Source organism: Miscanthus floridulus, chromosome 13 (assembly GCF_019320115.1).
Source record: "Miscanthus floridulus cultivar M001 chromosome 13, ASM1932011v1, whole genome shotgun sequence".
Classification (NCBI taxonomy): Eukaryota; Viridiplantae; Streptophyta; class Magnoliopsida; order Poales; family Poaceae; genus Miscanthus; species Miscanthus floridulus.
This window is the reverse complement of record NC_089592.1, coordinates 82582884-82605240: the sequence shown is the minus strand read 5'-3', so window position 1 is coordinate 82605240 and position 22357 is coordinate 82582884. Positions and strand designations below refer to the sequence as shown.

General features: G+C 45.7%; 1 protein-coding gene across 1 annotated transcript; it reads left to right on the top strand.

The window, feature by feature from the left end:
- Window positions 1-20617: 20617 nt before the first annotated feature.
- LOC136500167 (uncharacterized) lies at window positions 20618-20998 on the top strand. The gene has a single exon (XM_066495551.1). The coding sequence runs from the start codon at window positions 20618-20620 to the stop codon at window positions 20996-20998; it is 381 nt and encodes a 126-aa protein (XP_066351648.1).
- The last annotated feature ends 1359 nt before the right edge of the window (window positions 20999-22357 follow it).

The following is a 22357-nucleotide window of genomic DNA, read 5'->3' as shown; positions in this document are numbered from 1 at the left end:
AGTTGATCTCTTTCGAATTGATGCCGTCTCTTTCAATCTTCATCAGGTACGGTTGCCAACATATTGATATTGATCTTTACACTTGAGGATAGCCATCTTGAGCACGTGACTTGATTCCATTCATCAAATATGAATAATCCCAAATGTATCAAGTCACTTCCATCAAATACTCTAATAGTGATTTGATCCTCCATATTAACATGACCATCATAGCTTGGTTAGTACCTCAACTAAATGCAAGTACTTCCTTCTTCACCCTAGCTAGGTTCTTCGGCCGCCAAGCCACCGGTTGCCCTTCACCCTTGCTTAGTACCTCAAAGCCTTTCCTTGCTATCTTCACCATCTCATGCCATCAAGTCACATCTTGTGTTGAATCATCCATTCATTTGTATTGTTATCTTTTTCATTTCAATTTAGCAAGCATCAAATATGAGACTATTCTATATGCAATCCCTCATGTCTCATTAATTAATTCTTACGAGCTCGCTTTCACATAGTACATGGAAATCCCACAATAAATAAGACTATGCATAAATTCCATTTGTATTGTTGTCATGTGCTTGAATTAGATTGTTTATACAACAACATATTATTTTGACTTTCATTAAGTACCTATGAGATGACCTATTACCTGTTCACACTTAGCAAATGGGTTAGACCTTTAATCACGTTGTCATTCAATCATCCAAAACCCACTAAAGGGCTAGATACACTTTCAATCTCCCCCTTTTTGGTGATTGATGACAACTTGATTAAAGCATACAAATGAATATAAACATTTAAGCTTTTGGGTTCAATGATTTATGAGAGACTCCCTCTTAATATGTGCTTATGATTAGAATTCACAAAATGACCTCAAATATCAATTGCACATGCTAAAATAAATAGGAGACTACCCCTAAATCATTGCATCTATAGGGTGCATGTGTGTGTGACAAAGAAAAAACATGATGCATATGACAAGATATATCACACAAAAATAAATATAAAGGCATCACATCAAATATTTTCATTCTAGCATACATAGTCCTTATGAAAATAAATACAACACATGTATGTCACACATAGCACTCATTACACATTTTCTCAAGTTCACAAGCCACTAATATATAAATAAAGATCATGTCTCAAGAGATACATAGATAAAACATAAGAAAAAAATCTCATCTCTCACATGATATAATCTATCTCAAACTCAAGATACTTAAGATACATCAATGAAGCTCAAAACCTACTATAGCTGTAGTACACATCTCTAGGTACAAAGATAAGTAAAAACAAACAAATATTTTGAAGCTTTGATCAGTCACTATCCCCCTTTGTCATCTATCACAACAAAGGTCCAACAATGACATACTAAGGACAAAAGGACTATAAGCTATCTCTAAAAGTTGCGATCACTCATCACCATCTTCATCTCCACCAACATCTTCATCATCTGAGCGTGGAGCATTGACTGGACGAGAACCACCCGCACTAGATGGGTCATAGCCACCAGACCCGTAGTAGCCGAAACCACCTATGAGGTCACTCCACCAGTCTGAAGCATACTCGTCTGTAGCACTAGGACGTGCCTGAGAGTGAGTAGGCACACGAGCCTATAGAGGTAAAGTGTTAGGGTGCTCTGGTGCCTGCTGCTGCTGCTGTCGCTGGAGAAACTCAGCATACTCTAGGTCATACCTGGCCAACTACTGCTCCTCAGTCTCAGGCTCACTGGCTACCTCATCTGATAGTGGAGACCTAGGAGGATCAAGCTCAAGTCTAGCAGCAATCTGCTTCAGATTCTAAGTGTCTTTCCTCCTAGCCTCCCTCTCCTTCTGCTGATAGGTCTGGATGTCTCTGCACATCCCAAATATAGCACTAAACATCTTACGAATAGGAGAAGGAGGACTGTGGCGACGTGAAGAAGAACATGAAGGAGCATGTGGTAGAGGGGAAGCTCCTGCTGCTGCTACACCACTTGTAGGTGCATTTGCCTCTGGTGCTGCTCCTGCTCCTCCTGGTCCTGCTAGAGGTACCCCAATCTTAGGCAAGTCTACAACAATCTTCAGGGCCTTATGTACCTTGTCATACTCAAAGGTATGACATGTGACCTGCTCAGTCATGTGCATAATGTAGGGAGCAAAACCACAGCCCTTGAGAGGCCTCTCTCCGACACTCCTGATCTTGCACCAAATGAAGTCAAAGACACTGAAGGGACTTGCACCTAGAGCCATCCTGTGGAGCAAGTTCCTGGAGTAATCTACAATGTTGCCCTTGTCTCCACCGTTGTAGTCAATGGTCTTCCTGAACATCCTACCCAGGTATCTATAGGTAGGGTGAAGACCTAGAACCTTCTCCATTGCTCCTCTCTCACCTCCTAGTGGATACATGTAAGCGACCTACTCTAGAGGCAACACCTACTCTGTGTGGATCCTGTATCTCTGAAGATCATCATCTGAGAAGCCAAGTAGAGCTACGAAAGCATCATAATCAACACTGTACCACTGGCCCTCAAGCATCCAGTGCATATGCCTCTCATCCTCCTCAACATACAGAGTGACATAGAATTAAGCAATCACATCTGTGTTCTAGTCATGCTGGAACTCCATGATCTCATATACCCTTGTATGCTCACAAATAGCAATAGCATGATCAATGGAGGACTTCTGTAAATCTCTGATGTACTGCCAGTCAATCCACTGAGACATGGCAATCACTGGGTTCCTAGTGAGGATCACACTGGTGTAGAAGTCCATATGAAAGGCTGTCTGAAATCGATGATCAAATTGAATCCTAGGCAAGCCCATTGGATCAATTCTCCCCTCATCTCTGGCTCTTCTGGTCATGCCTTTCCCTTGATAGTCAACTCTAAAAACATAAGAGGGTACACTAGGTGGATGTGTCTCAAGTAAGCCATAGTGTATACCCTGACCTGGCTGGTGCTGAACTAGAGGTACACCTGCTCTTCCTCAATCTCTTGCTCATCATCTGAGCTACCACCATCTAAACCTCTGCCAGTGCTCTTTCTCTTTCTAGTACTGGGCTCCACTCTATACTCCTCTGTATCTATGTTAGAGGAAGAACTATTGTCTCCCTCTCTGTACTATGGAGCACCCCTAGTAGCTCTAGAGAGTCCCTTGCTGATGCCCTGCTCCTACTGACTGTATCTGGGATGTATGTTGTAACAGAACCGACTAATTATATGAAATTAAGTAAGAAAATCATCCACCAGAGCAGACGGTTTAGCAAACTTAAGCCCGTATAACCCGGTAGTCCGTGAAATCACGAAGGATTTCAAACCAACTTCCATTCCAGCCAAGATCGTAATAAGTTTAGCGGTCACCATCACATATTACATAAAAAGTTTGCATCTCAGATACATCAGAGTTTAAACATAGTTATTACAAAACGAGTTCAAATAAAAGTAGCAGAAGCCATTTGTTCAAACCACACACACTCACACGGAGTTCAAATACAGTGCCAGCTAATGATCATCTCCAACAAAAGCATCAGACGAGACGTAAGGAATGACCATGCCCATGGTCCTAAGCATCACCCATCACAGGATAAAGGCAGTTGATACAGTAGCCGTAATACATCTGCCCATCTGCAACAAGTGGGAATAAAACCCTGTTTACGAGAAGGTACTCAGCTAGACTTACCCGACATAACCGAAAATAAGTGACACCAAGGATTATGAAGGGCTTTATAGTAGGGTAGCTGACTCATTTACAAAGAGAGCATTTTTAGCATTTCAAAAACCTTTCTAAAGACATTATTGCCAAGTTAATTAATTATAACCTGTCGACTAGATTTGCACCTATACTAGAGCAAACATGTGATTAAGCCAATAATGATAACCAATGATCATTAACCACTTCCATATTGTCATATGCATTATAGCTGTCCAAGTGTTCCATTAACATTACTATGATGAAGTAACTCAAGTCAAGTGCTCACTATCCAGGAGCGATGGCGATTCGAATCGATTCCTAACCAGCTGGTGATTTATTCCTTACACAAATCTCACTCACCCGCTAAAGTGAGATATTGATCACCGAGTCAACTATCTAGGAATCTCGAGTTTGCCAGGAACCACATGTACCCGGGGGCCGACCGACTGCACTTTGGTCTTATCATCTCACCCCCGTGTCCTACCACACCTGCTCCAGCACAGTGCGCTGCGGGCAATCTACTCGGCCCGAATAATCTCCCAGCTTCGCGGTCGGAAGGTACTTTATCCGGCCAGCTAAATGTAAGGCATGCGTTCAACATGACTCGAGGCCCAACAACGGTCGGTCCTTAATCGACATAGACGGAAAGCACTATAGTCCAAAACTCTGTAAGTCTCCGTCCGGTCTCAACTTCATTTAACACTTAGCTATACCATGACTTCATAGTCATCCAAGCAGATCCAGGTAACCACCTATAGCTCGCAGGTGACAGGAAATCACCCGACTTCTACCGGTCTAAGCCAGCTAAGCATTGACTCGACTGCGGATACCAGGGTAACAAGGATATAGTATAACAAAGGTAGACAAGGTATAATGCAGCAACGGTTGCAAACAACTCCTGAACGTAATGCATCAATTAAAGTAAAGCATTTAATTGCAAACTAGGAGAAAATGCTCCGGGGCTTGCCTCTCTTGAAGGAGCTCGGGCGGTGATCGGGGCACTCCGGAAGTTCCTCAACGTCCTCCTCGTCGGCTTCGGGCACTTCCTGCAGCTGCACTTCGAGCTGCTCCTCGGGCTCCTCGGGTATGATGACTGGGTTCTCGGTTTGCGATCCTGTATGATGCAATATGCATAAGTGCTTATGCAATCGGTGCATCGGATGAGATGAATACAATAGATATGCTTGAATGCAAGGTAGTTAACATCATCCAAGAACATATACTACAAGCACATGTCATCTACTGCATTCTCTTCTACTACTAATATGCTAAGTCAACACATCTTATTAAATGCTTCAAAGATACACCAAAGCTTTACTAATTCCTTAATCACACATAAAGCAACACTTGATTAAACCCTAATTAATAATAGGTTTGAATAGTAACATCTATTTTTATTGCTTAGAAAAATCTTAGAAAATTACCACAGCACAGTACTACCCTAAGTAGTCTAACATCAGATTTTCATGGTATTTGAATGAGTGGATTAGCCTACACAAAAATAACAAGCTATGGCATGATTATGAACATGAAAATACTTTGTACTGTGAAAAGTGTCAAACAACAGAGTTAGTATTTTTCCTATGTTCTACACAGTAATTAATCACTGCACAAAAATTATCACATGCATGTTTTATACAAATTTTGCTCTCTAGCAAAAATAACAAAAAAATCAGCTATTAAAGGTACTTGAACTACACCTCAAAATTTTTCTACAGCACATGCATGACACATATTTTTCCTAGGAAGTACATTACATAAGAAGATTAACAAACTTGGAAATCATATTTTTCTGAAGCTTATAGGTTTTTCTACACATTTTCAAGTTATCGGCAATATCCATGATTAAATAAAGTTCTACAGAAAAGTATCTCAAAAATGACATGCAATAATTTTCCCAAGTAGATCTGGTGATAAGGAACCTAGCAAAATTTATTTCAACAGATTTGGAGCAAATTTGAGTATCCAAACATTTTCCAAATTATTTCTCTTTTCAAATAATAAAGAAAACTAAAAACGAAAACCTCCTATTGCTATTGGGCCGGCCTGTGGGAACCAGCTGGCCCACGGCCACACTCGGCCTGCTCAAACCGAGCGAAGGGGAGTGCGGCGGCCTGGCAGGGGCTTTGGCCCATGGCCACTTGGCCCAGCTCGGCCGAAGCAAAGGGGACACGCCCCGCCGGCGCACCGGGCGACACGGCGGCGCGGCATGCTCGCATGCGGGCACCTCCCGGCCACCGCAAGGCATGGGGGCGTGCACAAGATGCGCAAGGGCAAGGCGGGCACGGTGCGCATGGAAGGAGGGAGATAGGAAGGTAGAGCCGACTGTCCGCACGGGCACGAGCTCCGGCGAGCTCGGCCACGGCGGTGCGGAGACAAAAAACCGACCACAACCGCCTCTCACCTCGACGACTATAGCCGAACATAGGCGCAAAAGATGGAGCTTGACGAGGCGGAGCTGTGGACTAGAAGTAGGCGGTGGAGGTGCGGTGGAGCTCGCGCGAGGCGGCGGTGGAGGGGGTGCTCTGCTCAGCGGCGCTGTGCTCTACCGCGGCGAGAGAAGGGGCAAGCACGAGAGAGCGGGAGAGCAGGCGGGAGTGAGTGGAGAGGAGCGCAGCGTGGTCGGCAGAAGAAGGCGCGTGCATGGAGCGGAGTCAGGCCGGCTGCGACGCGCGGTGGGCGTCGCCGGCGCATGGCCGCCACGCGGCGGGCGTGTTCTGCCGCGGTCGGAACGGCGAGTGGGAACGGGCGCGGCGCAGCGCTGGGCAGGCCAGACGCGCGCGGGGCTAGGCTGGGCCGAGGCGAGGTGGGCTAGCGCGGGCGTGGGGGTTCGCTGGGCCGGCTTCGACCGTGGGCCGAGAAATGAGGCGGCGGCCCATGAAAGGAGAAAAGTCTTTTTCAAATTATATTTTCAAGAAATTTTCAAATACTAGCTTTCAAATATCATTTTGAGCAAGAAAATGACATCTTTTGAAAATGTACCAAAAATGAAAGTTGCTTAGAATTTAATCCTCTACATCTTTTCTTTTATGACCAAAGTCCAATTCTATCTAGATTTTGAATTATAAAATTAAAGTCAATTTTAACTCAAAACCCTAATTTTGGAGAATTATTTTTAAAGCAGAATTTGGCAATAATTGCAATACAAACTTTGCTCCAAAAATTGCGCTAAATAATTCTAGATGATTTACAATCATAACCAAACAAGTTCTACTAACCTAGCAAGCATGATTAGGGCAAAAACAACCCTAACAAGTGTATGCAACATTTACGTTTCACAAGCATGTTTCGTATGTTTCGAAGCAGGGTTTCAATTATTATTTACATGATTAGGTATGTATGATTAGGATGCTTGATGATGCATAATATGCATGATCTGCGGTGCCTAAATGCTGGCATAACACCGGGGTGTTACATATGTCCTGCCTTGTCTTCTTATATTTCTCTAGTGCTGGATCATGCCTATGCTTGGACCTAGGCTCCTGTCTTCCACTCATGGCTGTTGTCCTATATCCAAAGATTTGCAAGGAATTTTAGATACATGCCCAAGCGATAGCTTATTTTAGTTGAAATATAGAAATAAGAATAATTATCCTATGCTTTGCAATCACCTCAACCAAACTAGGTCACAAGGTTCACAAAACATAATAGACAATTAAACTTAGTTCTAAGAATCAACCACTGAGAAGATTGAAACAAGGGAGCAAAACCTACTCTGTTGTTGCACGGTATGAGCGAACAGCAACCCTAATCGGGGTCCTTCACTCAATCTTCAACCAATCCAATCCAAACTCTGGGCATTGCTTCTAGATAGGTAATATAGCTTCTCTACCAAAGGGATTTCAAAATCATGCCCTAACCGCTTAGATCGGATGAGGTCTGGAATTAGGGTACCTTGAGAGAGTGATGAAGATACGATTGGAAATCCAAGTCCTAGAGCCTTCGATCTTGATGCAAATCTCCTCCGATCTAATCTCCCTCTCTTCTTTTTCTCGGTGGAATCACTCGATCACCAACTCGGTGGAACAGCGGTGGCGGCATCGGCTTAGAGGAGAGAAAAGAGAGATAGAGGACCAGGGCCAAAGGGGTACGGGCCTTTTATTGCCCTGCGCATACCGGACACGCCCGGTATTTGTGGGCTGGCTATTTTTGTTCCAAAAATTCATTCTCTTGATTCCAATCCCCTTCTCTATCATTACTCAGTCAAAAAGGTATACAATCTTGATCCAAGCTGAAAATCATCAATATTCTTATCCAATGCCATTAATTGATTTTCTCTTTTCCAAATATATGGCATAAACATGATTTTACTTACTTGAGAGAGATATAGTGATACATAGTAGAGTGTGGACTTAAGAAAGCCATGTCATGTATAATTAGCCAATCAAACAATCAAGGAGAGCTATAATTATCACATGACAAAGCTAGGTCACAAAGACCAAGATTCAAATACTTTTTCAAATTCACACTACCTACACATGCTAGTTATGGGTTTTGAAAAACATCTCTCCTATGTCACACAAATGCACATTCTAACATATAAAGGGCCTTAGATGAACTTACAATGCATGTATGTAAATACATACCTTTGCCTTGAGCCCACAAGAATACCACTAAGAAGATACATAGCATGATAATCTTTATGTTGACCTTAATTGCCAAATAATCATGCTAGATACGAAATCAAATTTTCATCCAAAGGACTACAAAGAATGCTAGATAAATTTGTTAGTCCACAAGGTGCAAAATAGAAACTGAGCTCTCCCTAAATAAAGTGCTTTAAGTAATTTGAATGACTTTCAACTAGCACTTTATTCTATTAAGAATTTGGGAGTCAATTTTCTATTTTGAACCACAACCAAATAATTTGCCATATTTAAATTTGAGTTCAAGAGATGCTTACAACCCATTAAGATTGGGTAAATTACAAGCTTCTGAGTAAATTAAGGATATATGAAAATATATAGATCAAAGACTCAGTTGTAATCCAATTAGTCTTCTAGTTCCTGCAATACCGGACACGTCCGGTAGGTATACCGGACACGTCCGGAATACGCAGAACAGAAACACTTTCTTTCTGTCCCTAGCCATACCGGACATGTCCGATAGTAATACCGGACACGTCCAATAGGTGCAGGACAGAAACAAATAACCCACTGCTTGTGATTCTTTGTTTTAGCTATAATACTTATTTTATGCCCTACATCTCAACAAATAAATTGCTCTACTAGAGAGCCATTAAAAGCATCATATGACAAAATAAAATACTTTTCAATTGAATCTAATTAGCCACTTTTAATATATCACAAATATGCCTATTTGTGAACTATTGAACACAAAACGAACAAAGTGGCTATCCTATAAGGTTTAGGTACTTGTTACCAATGGTGAGGATGAAATAGATGATATATTCATTAAATTATCTTTGAGTCAACCATATAAGAGATTATGATAAGAATTGGTGGATAGATTGAGTGAATATTATCAATTTGCTTGCTCAACCACCCCGAAGCCTTCATCTCATCATCAAGTACCTACATTATTAACCTAAGCACACTTTGGTACCCAACTCTTATTGGGTCCTTTTGGGTTAGTCAACAAGTGCTTAGGCACCCAAATGGCTTTAGCACTAGTTTGTGATGAGCACATCACTTTGCTAGTGCTAACTACATTTGTGGTCTTCCTAAGCATATCATTATAAACAAATATGTTCGGCTTAGGAGTGTTACCATTTGGGCATTTATAGCTTAAATGCCCATTTCTTCTACAAACATAGCATATACGACCTTTGTTTGCTCTATGCTTGCTTTGCTTGTATGGACATCTATCAACCTTGTGTCCCATCTCATTGCATCCATAGCATCTTCTTGTTGCAACTTGGGCTTCCTTTCTTGTCTCTTTGTACATTGGATATTTCTTGGTAGGATGCCTCAATTTCTTGCTCATGTGACAAGCGCTTTGTCCATGACTTTTCTTTTGGTTAGCCAACTTATTTGAGGCCTTTTGTTCGCCCGCTTCACACTTGTCGGCCCAACTCTTGTGTGGACACATAACCCACTCATGTCCATATAATCCACAACCATAGCATAACCTTTTTCCATGTTTCTTGCTCTTGGTTGTGTTGACCTTGCTTGAGATGTGATTCTTTTGTTGGGCTTTGGAGGAAGCAAGGTTTGAACCCTTCTCAAGCTTCTTCACCATGCTATCACAGTTATCTTGAGAAGGTTGTGCTTTCTCCTTACCCTTCAACCGAATCACATCTTTCTTTAATCTTCCCACCTCTTCTTTGAGCTCTATGTTTTCTATGAGATTTAGCTCAATCAAAGATTGGCTTGCTTGAGGAGCACACTCATTAGTACAAAAAATATTTAATTGAGATGGTGTACTAGTGAGTGAATGTGTGAGAGGTTGAGAAAATTTGACCGATGTGATCACAACCTCATGAGCTACCTCAAGCATGATGCTTGATTCTACTACTTCCTCATGAGAGCACTTTAGATGAATATAGTTTGCTTGCAGCACATTATACTTGCTTGATAGTCCATCTAGCCTTGCCTTGAGCTCAAAGTTTTCCTTTTCTAGTTGTGAAACACTAGAAGAGGAGTTAGTAACTAAAGCATGCTCAATTGATAATTTTTCATACCTTTCACTTAGAGCCTTTAGTTCTTTCATCTTGGAGATGAGAAACAATTCTTGCTTTTGAAGTGATTGCTCTTGCTTCTCAATCTCTTCTTCAAGCTCATCATTCTTTTCAACTATCTTCATGATGATGAACTTGTCTTTGTGGTTGAGATGATCAAGGTTATAGTTGTCTTCAACTTCAACATCACTCTCATCTTGATTATCTACTTGTGCTTTCTCCTTTTCTTGATCTTTCTTGTTACTCATCTTCTTGCTTTTCTTGGCCATGAGACACAAGTGATGAGTATCATGAGATACTAAGGTTGACTCATCACTTGGTCGCCACTGGGCTTGAGCCTCGTCATCACAGACTGCCTGCTGTCCTGCTGCCACGGCCATACCGAACACGTCTAGTATGTGCAGGCAGACAACATATCATGCGCTGCTTGCACTTCTTGCTCCGGCTCAGCGCTCTTGAGGTCTTGTGAGGCTTCTTCGCTGTATGAAGACACAATGGACATACTTTCCATTGACTCGATCTCAAGTGCATCATCACATTTGGATTTTCTATATAAATCAAAAAGTCTAGTCCAAATGAGATGAGCACTCTCTGGAGGCAGTTGTCAATTCAAGATTGCCTTATCTTGAACCTCTACACTCAATGTATTCAACATGACATTAATAGCTTGAGCATTGAGTTGCACGCATATCTCTTCCTCTTTTGATAAATTTTTGTAGTTGCTCCAATCAACTATAGGAAGAGGTATGCTTGCATCCACGATATGCTCAACAAGAGGACTAATATCCCTAAAAGCATTGAGTACATGAATTGACCAAGGTAGAAAGTTTGAACCATCATTTTGGACAAGCACTGGCACCAACTCGATAGGCGTTGACATCCTTTCCTCATAGCGGTGAAGTTTTAGGTGAGAACCTTGCTCTAATACCAATTAAAAGGACCTAGGATGCCACCTAGAGGGGGGATGAATAGGCGTTTCTAAAAATTAACACCTTTAAATGCGGAAACGATTAGTAAAGGGAGTTTCCAAAATAAAAACTCCAAATAAGAGTAATACCACTCCTCACAAGTTAGCCACAGAGTATGTAAAAGATACTAAATAAATCTAGGAGCCACAATCCTGCAACACAACGATTAGTGCATGGATCAAATAATTTTAGCACTGAGCTCTAATACCGGACATGTCCAGTAGGTATACCGAACATGTCTGGTGTACACGTGTTCTACAGAACAGCCTGGCACAGTGATCAATACTGGACGTGTCCAATAGCTATACCGGGCGTGTTCGGTATACATGGTTGCAGTGGAATAGCCCTAAACTTGCTCCTTTTGATTTCTAACTTCAAACCAAATTGCAGGTACCTACTAGAGATGACAAGATTTACAGATAACCTTCACAAGAGCTAGAGCAACAAAATATTAAATGAAATGCAAATTGAGACACAATATTTGTTTTACCAAAGTTCGGACTCGTTTGAGTCCTACTCTCCATTGAGGGGGCTATGGGTGACCTAGCGAAGGTCATCCCTAGAGGGTACCACGAAGGTCACTGTAGCTGGAGTCTTTTCCAACTCATTTTCCTCCTTCCACTAGTTGATTCCGAGGCGGTGAAATCGACCGTTACAAATTTTCCGAGGCACACCACAATCTCTCGGGTGCTCTCCATCGACGCCTAGCCGTTTAGGACTGAAGAGTCCAAGAGTAACAAGTGCAAATCATGAAATAGACAATATGCACAAGTGCTCAAGTGGTTGCTTTCTCTCTTTTTCAAATTCTCTCTTAACCCACAAATGGATTTTGTGATTTGGATCACACACTCACTAAGAGAGGGTTTGGAAGAGTTGGCAAAGCTCAAAAACGTGCTAGAGGATCAGCGGAATCAGCAGCCTCCAAAGGTGGAGGCTTGGGGGTATTTATAGCCCCCTTGGAAAAACTAGCCATTGCTATAGCATACTGAACACGTCCGATATGACTTACACTACGCCAACGGTAACTGAGTTACAGTAACGTTGTGAGGTGTCGGAACTCCCGACTGCCAAAACTCTCGACTCATGTCGGAACTCCCAACCCTCAGCATATTTGAAAACTATGGTAACTGAGTTAAAGTATGTGAGGTGTTAGAACTCCCGACGCATGCCGGAACTCCTGACCATCAGAACTCCTGACTCACGTCAGAACTTTCGTCTTCAATGCATTTGAAAACTAGCCGTTGGTCTCTGGCCGTCCATACCGGACACGTCTGGTATGACCAGGATAGTAAACTCTCCAAGTCAGTTAAGCGTGAGACATCAAAACTCCCGACCATTGCCGGAACTCTCGACCATCGGAACTCCCGATCGTCGGAACTCCTGATTCACGTCGGAACTCCTGATGAACCAACCCGAGAACAACTTTTCCATTGCTGGGCAAATACCAGACACGTCCGGTATCAATACCGGACACGTTTGGTATTGCCAGACCAGCAAAAAATAGGTTAGCTCTTTTGTCTCTCAAACACTCAAAACTCACATGGGTTGGCATGAGCACTTATGAATAATTATCTGTCAACATGATGCATCCTTCTTAATAGTACGACATACCTATTAAACTCAAGATTAAATAAAAAATGAATTTATACCGCTTAAGTTGATCTCTTTCAAATTGATGCCATCTCTTTGAATCTTCATCAAGTAAGGTTGCCAAAATATTGATATTGATCTTTACACTTGAGCATAGCCATCTTGAGCACGTGACTTGATTTCATTCATCAAATATGAATAATTCCAAATGTTTTAAGTCACTTTCATCAAACACTCTAATAGTGATTTGATCCTCCACATTAACATGACCATCATAGCTTGATTAGTACCTCAACTAAATGCAAGTACTTCCTCCTTCACCCTAGCTAGGTTCTTCGGCCGCCAAGCCATCGCTTGTCCTTCACCCTTGCTTAGTACCTCGAAGCCTTTCCTTGCTATCTTCACCATCTCAAGCCATCAAATCACATCTTGTGTTGAATCATCTATTCATTTGTATTGTTATCTTTTTTATTTCAATTTATCAAGCATCAAATATGAAGCCATTCCATATGCAATCCCTCATGTCTTATTAATTAATTCTTACGAGCTTGCTTTCATATAGTACATAGAAATCCCACAATAAAGAAGCCTATGCATGAATTCCATTTGCATTGTTGTCTTGTGTTTGAACTAGATTATTTATACAACAACACATCATTTTGGCTTTCATTAAGTACCTATGAGATAATCTATTACATGTCCACACTTAGCAAATGGGTTAGACCTTTAATCACATTGTCGTTCAATCATCCAAAACCCACTAAAGGGTTAGATGCACTTTCAGCGACGACGTCGTGCCCTGAGGCGTGATGACCGCGCCTACTCGGGGAAACTGGCCGAGGCCGTGCTGTGCACGGTTAAAGCTCCCACCATGACTAAACCACTGCTACAAAACCTAAACGGTCTTAGCTACACTCAAGATGGTATATGAGACTATCAAATTGAGCTATAACACTACACCACCCCTTAACCCAATCTCTCAAAATAATTTGCTAAACATAGCAATGTCTAGCTATTGACAAACTTGGAAATTTTTCTAAGTTTTTTAGCTGAACTTGATTTCAATTTACAATTTCTAGGCTAGTAGGAATATTAGTTAGTAATATCATTTTTCAACAGCAAGTATTTCACTGTCATCTATAAAGTTCATATTTCAAACTTTATTTAAGTGTCACATGTGTGTTCTATAGTGTTTTTGTTCAATAAAAATTGATTTACAACCCTACTTGTTAACTGTATGAGTTATGGAGTAACTTTTTGTTTAACACTTTTATTAATCGTTTTAATTGCAATGCTTCATCTATGCACTCCATCACATGCACTACCACATAAATATGATGCTCATAACGTGTCTTAGTAAATGATTTAGGGTGTAACACCAAGGGTGTTACACTGATCTAAGGCCGGTGCTAGTGGTGCTGATGACGGTGGTGCTCTGGCGCCGCCGCTGGTGCTAGTGCTAGTGTCGCTTGCGTGCCACCGTTTGCCACCAGCTCCCGCCCCGACACCTGGAATCGACTGGCTCCAGCCTCCCCTATGTTACAAATGCATGTCTGAAGTGTTTTAGATGTTTAAGATGTTTCATATGGATGTTGCACTGTTAATTTCAGAAGTTGCACATGTTGTAATGGTTATACACATACGTTGCACGGGTTTGTTCAAAATGTTTCATATGTTTGAGACGCATGTTGCAAGTGTTTTACTTGGATATCGCATATGTTGCAACGGCTATTTTGCAATTTTATGTTTCATATGTTTTAGATGTATGCTACATTTGTTTCATCTGAGTGTTGCAAAAGTCGAACTGAATGTAGAGTTGTTGACCGATGAAGAGAGAGCTAGCACGGGAGCTATGGCGGCATCGATGTGGGGAGGAGGTGTAGGCCGCACAATGCTAGTGTGGAAGAAGCGGAGGAGTCATCTGAGCGGCATGGATGAGGTAGGGTGAAGCAATGTGGAAGAGACGGGAGAGGCGTCGGTGTAGAAGTGTCGAGGACCTAATACCAGGGTACCCAATGAGGTGGAGCTAATAACCATCGAACGTTAACGCTTTTAGTCAGACAAGAACACTACTACACTTCTTGCCCGAATGATGGAAGATTGGTTCCACCTCGCCCGACCCCCGAGGGCTAGACTCCGCCTCGCCCGACGACTAAGGGCTGGCTCTGCCTCGCTCGACGTCTGAGGGCTGGCTCTTCCTCGCTCGAGGGCTAAGGGCTGGCTCCACCTTGCCCGATGACTGAGGGATGGCTCTGCCTTGCTCGATGACTAAGGGCTGGCTCTGCCTCGCCTGATGTCTGAGGGCTAGCTTCGCTTCGCCCAACGACTGTGCCCTGCTCCTTCATGATGACGAGCATGAGGTAAGACAGGACATTCAAGTCAACCATAGTACCGAGGACCATACCCTGCACGCCTACAGAAAAGTACTGTCAGGATACGATGGGATGAGCACATTAAGCCCTTCCAGGCATGGCAGAGCTCGAACAGTGTTGTAGGCACCGACTTTGGTCTTACAGTGTTCTGGGCGCCGCCATAAGCCCTAGGGCACGGATCCTAACATGAGCATACGACAACCACTACAATCCAAGAGGGAACTCACATCATCAATAGTAACAGGCGTATAGTCACTTCCCTATCTACTCCTCACAGAGTCATGGCTCGACACCCTAACACACCACACCATCCACTGGGGGAGGATGGGACATGACCACTTGCTGAAACAAAGCCAAAGCCTAGCCCTATCAGGATCAGTGAAACATGCTATCCCTAGCGTGGTCTGCCATGTCAGTAGGGCAGGCTCAAGGGAAAAGGTCCTTCTCTACCTTTGTTTTTTTGCTCTTTCTTCCATCTATAACCCCTGCTCCCCCTTGGTCTATAAAAGGGAGGGTAGGACACCCCACTAAGTTGATAGATCGATTCCACACACAAGACACAACCAATCAGCAACTGAGCTCTTGGCATCCTTTTGACCTTTCTATCAGAGACTTAGGACCTATCCCTCTCTCAACCATTTGTACCCCCTACTATGAACCTTTTTCGGTATTAATAACATGAGCAGCAGGAAACTGGACGTAGGGACATTCTGCTCGAACTAGTATAAACCTTATGTCCTTTAGTACACCATCCGAGACTAACACGCAACAAATATAAATTTACTAGTTGGTGTTTGTTCGAAACACCGACAGCTGGCGTGCCAGGTAGGGGCCTTTGCGCGTTCCAAATCAGGCCTCGAATGGCTAGCCATGCAATCAGCTGGGTCCCAGGTGTACATGTGTGTTTTAGTGACCTGGACTTCATCATCATGGTGGGAGGAGAGTTGGCGTTGGCCCACGCCGCCATCCAATCTCTCTCCTCCATCGGCTTCAACTATGGGAGGCTTGAGCGCCAGCCCGGCATCTCCCTTAGACCCCAACCATCTAGGGAGGACCCACGCTACCTCACCCTCTCTCTGGAACACTCTGCATAGAGCGCCTCGACAACGCTTCCATTCAGTCTCCACAACACCATGGCAATCATTAGCCACCTTGTGGTGTAGCGCACGATCCCGTCCCCCGTGAACAACGAGTTCATGGGGATGATCAAAAGTGTCATGGAATCCTTCCATGGCCTCCTCATGGAGGGGTCAGGGTCAGACTCAGGCTCTAACTCTAGCAGAGGGAGCCATCACCCCTCTCGGGAATGTTTCATGGTGGGTACCCCCGAGGGACACGTCGAAAGCATCTCCGCGGAGGAGGCTACCCCGGCAGGCAACCTTGGCGGCAAAACTGAAGGGGAGACATCGGCCCCACCTCACATGGGGGTGGAGCAGCTGAGAGCCCGAAAGCAAGAGATCGATGAAGCTGGACTCCAGCTTGTGCGGGAATACACAGAGGTCGATCGGGAGATCGAACGCCGTGGAGACGGCGGGCGCGCACGCGCCGTGGCCCGTGACGTAAACTAAAGGATCATCACCGACAATAAAACCCATCCTCACTTCGCTCGGGCAAGCCAGAACATTACCACCACAACAGCCTTGCTCCATGGCCTTCTAGAGGCCACAATGCCCGAGGATTGTTGGGCCCACAGCGAAATTTGCACGCTGCTCGAGTGTGCAGCAGCGCAGCAGGCGGAAAGCTCATTGTCTTGGTGACATGAGCTCGACCCCAGCCAGCGTATGCCCTCGGTACATCCTACCAGGGATGCATTAGTCCACCAGGCACCACAAGGCGGTAGGCAACATGCTGTGATCCTGATACATCAACGTCTCGGCCGTAACCACGACGCACGAAGCACCCTTGACGCCCGCAGACGCACCTACAGTGACCCGAGAGAAGGAGCCCACCATGGCTATCATCCTCATCGTTGCAGATGCTATGATAGTGATGAGGACTAGAGCCCAAGCCCCAGCTTGCTAGGCCCTTAGGCCATCGGCCAGCACATCCTCAACGCTGCTTTCCCACCAAGGTACCAACCACCTACCAATATCCCTAAGTACTCTAGGGAGACAAACCCCGAACTTTGGCTCGAAGACTACTGGCTTGCCTGTCAAGCCAGTGGTGCAGATAATGATGACTTCATTATCCGCAACCTTTCACTATTCTTGGCTGATTCGACACGAGCGTGGTTGGAACACCTACCGTCCAACGTAATCTAGAGTTGGGTGGATCTGAAGGAGATCTTTGTGGGAAACTTCTAGGGCACATACAAGTGCCCTGAGAACCCATGGGACCTCAAGATCTGCCATCAGAAGGCCAGTGAGACCCTCCGTGGATACATCCGGTGCTTCTCCCGATAGTGCAATGAGCTCCATAACGTCGCCGATGTCGATGTGATAGGAGCCTTCCTGTCTGAGACGGCCTGTGAGTCCTTGGTTCATAAGCTGAGACGCAAGGGCCCATGAACCACTAAGGAACTCCTAGACATCACCACTAGCCATGCCTCAGGAGAAGAGGCGGTTAGAGCGATCTTCGATCGCCTCGAAGGCAAGGCAAGGTTGGACGAGGGTGCCGGTGAAGGCACCTCCAATCGTTCTGCCAAAAGAAAGAATAAGAAGCAATGGTGTGAGGACTCACTCGTGGCCACTGCTGACCACAAGGGTGGTCGGAAGCCTGCGGAGGGCACTCCGAACCACTTCGAAAAATTACTCAAGGGGCCATGCCCGAACCACGCCTTTCCTATTAAGCACCTACTCAAGGACTGTAGCCTCATACGGTGGTTCTTGTCTGAAGGCTCCAACAAAGGGGAGCAGGGGAGGGACCCTGCCCCCACTATGGACGATACCAAGGAGAAGGACGATGGCTTTCCAATGCCGGATGGCTACCTTATGATCTTTAGAGGATCAGTGGCCTACGACTCCAAACGCTGTCAGAAGATTGCACGCCACGAAGTCTACACGGCCCAATCGGCCACACCTCCCATCCTCCGGCGGTCGAAGTCTGCCATAACCTTTGATTGGACTGACCATCCGGATACCATCCCGCACCTAGGAAGATATCCGCTTGTGGTCGACCTAATCATTGGCCCAAAGCGACTCACCAAGGTACTGATGGACGGAGGCAGCGACCTCAACATCATGTAAGCCAAGACGCTCGATGAGATGGGCGTCGACTGGATGCGCCTCCGCCCAACCTGAGCACCTTTCCATGGCATCATGCCCGGAAAGCAGGCCATGCCACTTGGGCAGATTGATCTACCAGTTACCTTCGGGGATCAGTTCAATTATAGGACTGAGACCCTCACCTTCGAGGTGGTTGGGTTCCCCAGAACCTTCCACGCCATCCTAGGACGTCCATGCTATGCAAAGTTCATGGCCGTCCCCAACTACACATACCTCACGCTTAAGTTGCCAGGCCCCCATGGGGTCATCACCATCGGCACCTCCTTCCAGCGCACCTATGAGTGCGAGGTCGAGTGCTACGACCACGCCACAGCAATCATCGCCTCTAGGGAGCTTGCCGACCTCAAGGAGGAGGTAGCAGAAGAGGCGCTCGACGCCAAGAAATTGACCGAGTCATTCAAGTCGGCCGAGGGCTCTAAAAAAGTCCTCGTAGATCCTAGCAGCTCCGAGGGTAAAATGGTATGCATTGGTACCACGCTTTCCTCTGAATAGGAAAGCGCGCTCGTCAACTTCATGACAACAAAGACATCTTTGCGTGGAAACCCTCGGATATGCTAGGCATTCCGAGGGAGGTCGCTGAGCATACCTTGAAGATCCACCTAGGCTCTAGGCCGGTGAAGCAATGCCTGCATCACTTTGATGAGGAGAAACACAGGGACATCGGTGAGGAGTTAGCCAAACTTTCGGCAGCTAGATTCATCAAGGAAGTACACCACCTAGAGTGGTTAGCTAATGACGTTCTTGTACAAAAGAAGAGCGGGAAATGGAGGATGTGTGTGGACTATACAAGACTCAACAAAGCATGCCCAAAGGATCCATTTCCTTTGCCACGCATAGACCAAATAGTCTTCTCTACCTCAGGGTGCGAAACCCTCTACTTCCTTGATGCGTACTTTGGCTACCATCAAATCATGATGAAAGAGTCTGACTAGCTCGCGACATCTTTGGATCGTTCTGCTATGTCTCGATGCCATTTGGTCTGAAGAATGCTGGGGCTACGTACCAGCGTTATATGCTCAAATGCTTTGGGGACCTCATCGGGTGGACCGTTGAGGCCTACGTTGACGATATCGTGGTTAAATCCAAACGGGCTGACCACCTTGTTGCCGATCTTGAGCAAACCTTAGCCAAACTCCGAGCGAATGGCATCAAACTCAATCCTGAGAAATGTGTTTTTAGGGTCCCAAGGGCCTTGCTGCTCAGCTTTATCATCTCTGAGCGTGGCATCGAAGCCAACCCAGATAAGATCTCAGCCATCACAATGATGGGCCCGATTCAGAACATAAAGGGGGTTCAACAAATCATAGGGTGCCTTGCCACCCTCAGCCGATTCATCTCGCACCTCGGTGAACGAGGTCTCCCCCTTTATCGACTCTTGAAGAAAGCCGACCACTTTGAGTGGACATCCGAGGCCTAGAAGGCACTTGACATGATCAAACTGCTTCTGATAAGGCCCCTAATCTCGGTTCCTCTGACCGATGGAGAATCCCTCCTGCTATACATAGCAGCCACCACGCAAGTGGTCAGCGCCGCCCCAGTAGTGGAGCAGGAGGAAGAAGGGCATGCCCTCAAGGTCCGATGCCCTGTGTACTTCATCAACAAGGAACTATCCAACTCTAAGACCCGCTACTCCCAAATCCTAAAGCTCCTATATGCTATCCTCATCACCAAGAGGAAGCTACGCCACTACTTCAAGTCACACCCCGTGACGGTCATGACGTCATTCCCCCTCGGCGAGGTCATCTAGAGCCAGGACAACACAGGAAGAACCGCAAAGTGGGCACCCGAGTTGATGGATCAAGGCATCATGTATGCCTCTTGAACGGCGATCAAGTCCTAGGTATTGGTTGACTTCATCGCGGAATGGACCGAGGTCCAAACACCACCAGCGGTCATTGATCAAGAGTACTGGACGATGTACTTCGACGGATCCCTGATGAAGAAGGGCGCCGGCGCGGGGTTGGTCTTCATATCACCCCTCGGGGTTCGCATGAGGTACATGGTTCATCTCCATTTCCCCTCATCCAATAATGTGGCTGAGTATGAAGCACTCATCAATGGCCTACACATCGCCATCGAGTTGGGCATCCGATGCCTCGACATACGGGGTGACTCCTAGCTGGTCGTCAACCAAGTCATGAAGGAGTCGAGCTATCACAACGCCAAGATGGCTCCGTACTGCCAAGAAGTCCACTGGCTAGAGGACAAGTTCGACGACCTCGAACTCAAGCACATCCCAAGGCGCCTCAACGAGGCGGCCGACGCGCTTGGAAAAGCAGCGTCCGGTCTAGAGCCGGTGCCAATGGGTGTCTTCACCAGTGACCAACATAAACCCTCGGTGCGCTACGAAGGCTCAGGATGGGCCGACGATGGCCCGTCTGATCCCGCCCCAGGAGCTAACCAACTGACGGCTCAGTTTGGCCCCGAGGTCATAGAGCTTGAAGAGGATCCAACGATAGAGCCCGACCCTCTGGTCGACTGGAGAACGATCTACCTCAACTACCTCCTCCATGACACGCTGCCAACAGATAAGATGGAAGCTCAATAGCTCGCACGTCGTGCCAAATCCTTCGTTCTTGTAGAAGGCAAACTCTACAAATAAAGCCACATAGGGATCCTGCAGCTCTGCATCCCCATCGAACAGGGGAAGCTTTTGCTGAGCGATATCCACTGTGGGGTCTGCAGTCACCACGCCGTGCCTAGAACCTTGGTTGGGAACACGTTCCGATAGGGCTTCTACTATCCCACTGCAGTAGCCAACGCCAAGCAGATCGTACGTATCTGTGAAGGGTGCCAGTACTACGCTCAGCAAACTCACCTCCCGGTCCAAGCACTCTAGATGATTCCTATCATGTGGCCCTTCATGGTCTGGGGGCTCAATCTGGTTGGGCCTCTCAAGAAGGCGCCCGGGGCCTACACCCACTTACTTGTCACCATAGATAAGTTCACAAAATGGATCGAAGCTTGGCCGATCTCTGTGATCAAGTTCGAGCAAGCTGTGCTATTCTTCCTCGACATCATCCATTGGAGTACCAAACTCCATCATCATGGACAATGGCACATAGTTCATCGGCAAGAAATTCCTTCGATTCTACGATGAACAACACATCCAAGTCGATTGGGCCGCCGTCGCGCACCTCCAAACGAACGGGCAGGTCAAGCACGCAAATAGCATGCTTCTACAGGGCCTCAAGCCTAGGATCTTCAACTAGTTGAACAAGTTTGGCGCATGTTGGGTCACCGAGCTCCCTGCGGTGCTCTAGAGCCTAAGGACAACTCCCAGCCGAGCCACCGGCTACATGCCTTTCTTCATGGTCTATAGTTTCGAGGCCGTCCTCCCAACCGACCTCAACTATGGGGTGCCAAGGATCAGAACATACGATGAACAGGGAGCCGAGGCATCCCATGAAGATGCCATGGACCAGCTAGACGAAGCTCGCAATGTTGCCCTCCTCCGCTCAGCTAAGTACCAGCAGGTGCTGCGTCGGTACCACAGCCGATGAGTGCGGGACTGAGCCTTCAACATCAGGGACTTGGTTCTCTGCCTCGTGCAGAGCAACAAGGACAGTCACAAGCTCTCGCCGCCCTAGGAGGGGCCATACATCATCACAGAAGTACTCCGACCAGGCGCCTACAAGTTGAAAACCATCGACGGTGAGGTCTTCACCAACGCCTAGAACATTGAGCAGCTACGTCGTTTTTACCCTTAAATAAATGCATACTTTCTTTTATTAGTCTTTGTCATAAAAAATCCTTGATCTTTTCATGACATCTGGCCCCTGCAAAGTGCGAGGGGTCAGACCTCACTCGGGGGCTGGTATGAGCATGTTTACCTTGCAAAAACATCCTCTGTGTTATCTTGCAAGCATTCTCTGTGTTTTTCCTCTCTTCTCACGGTAAGTCCTAA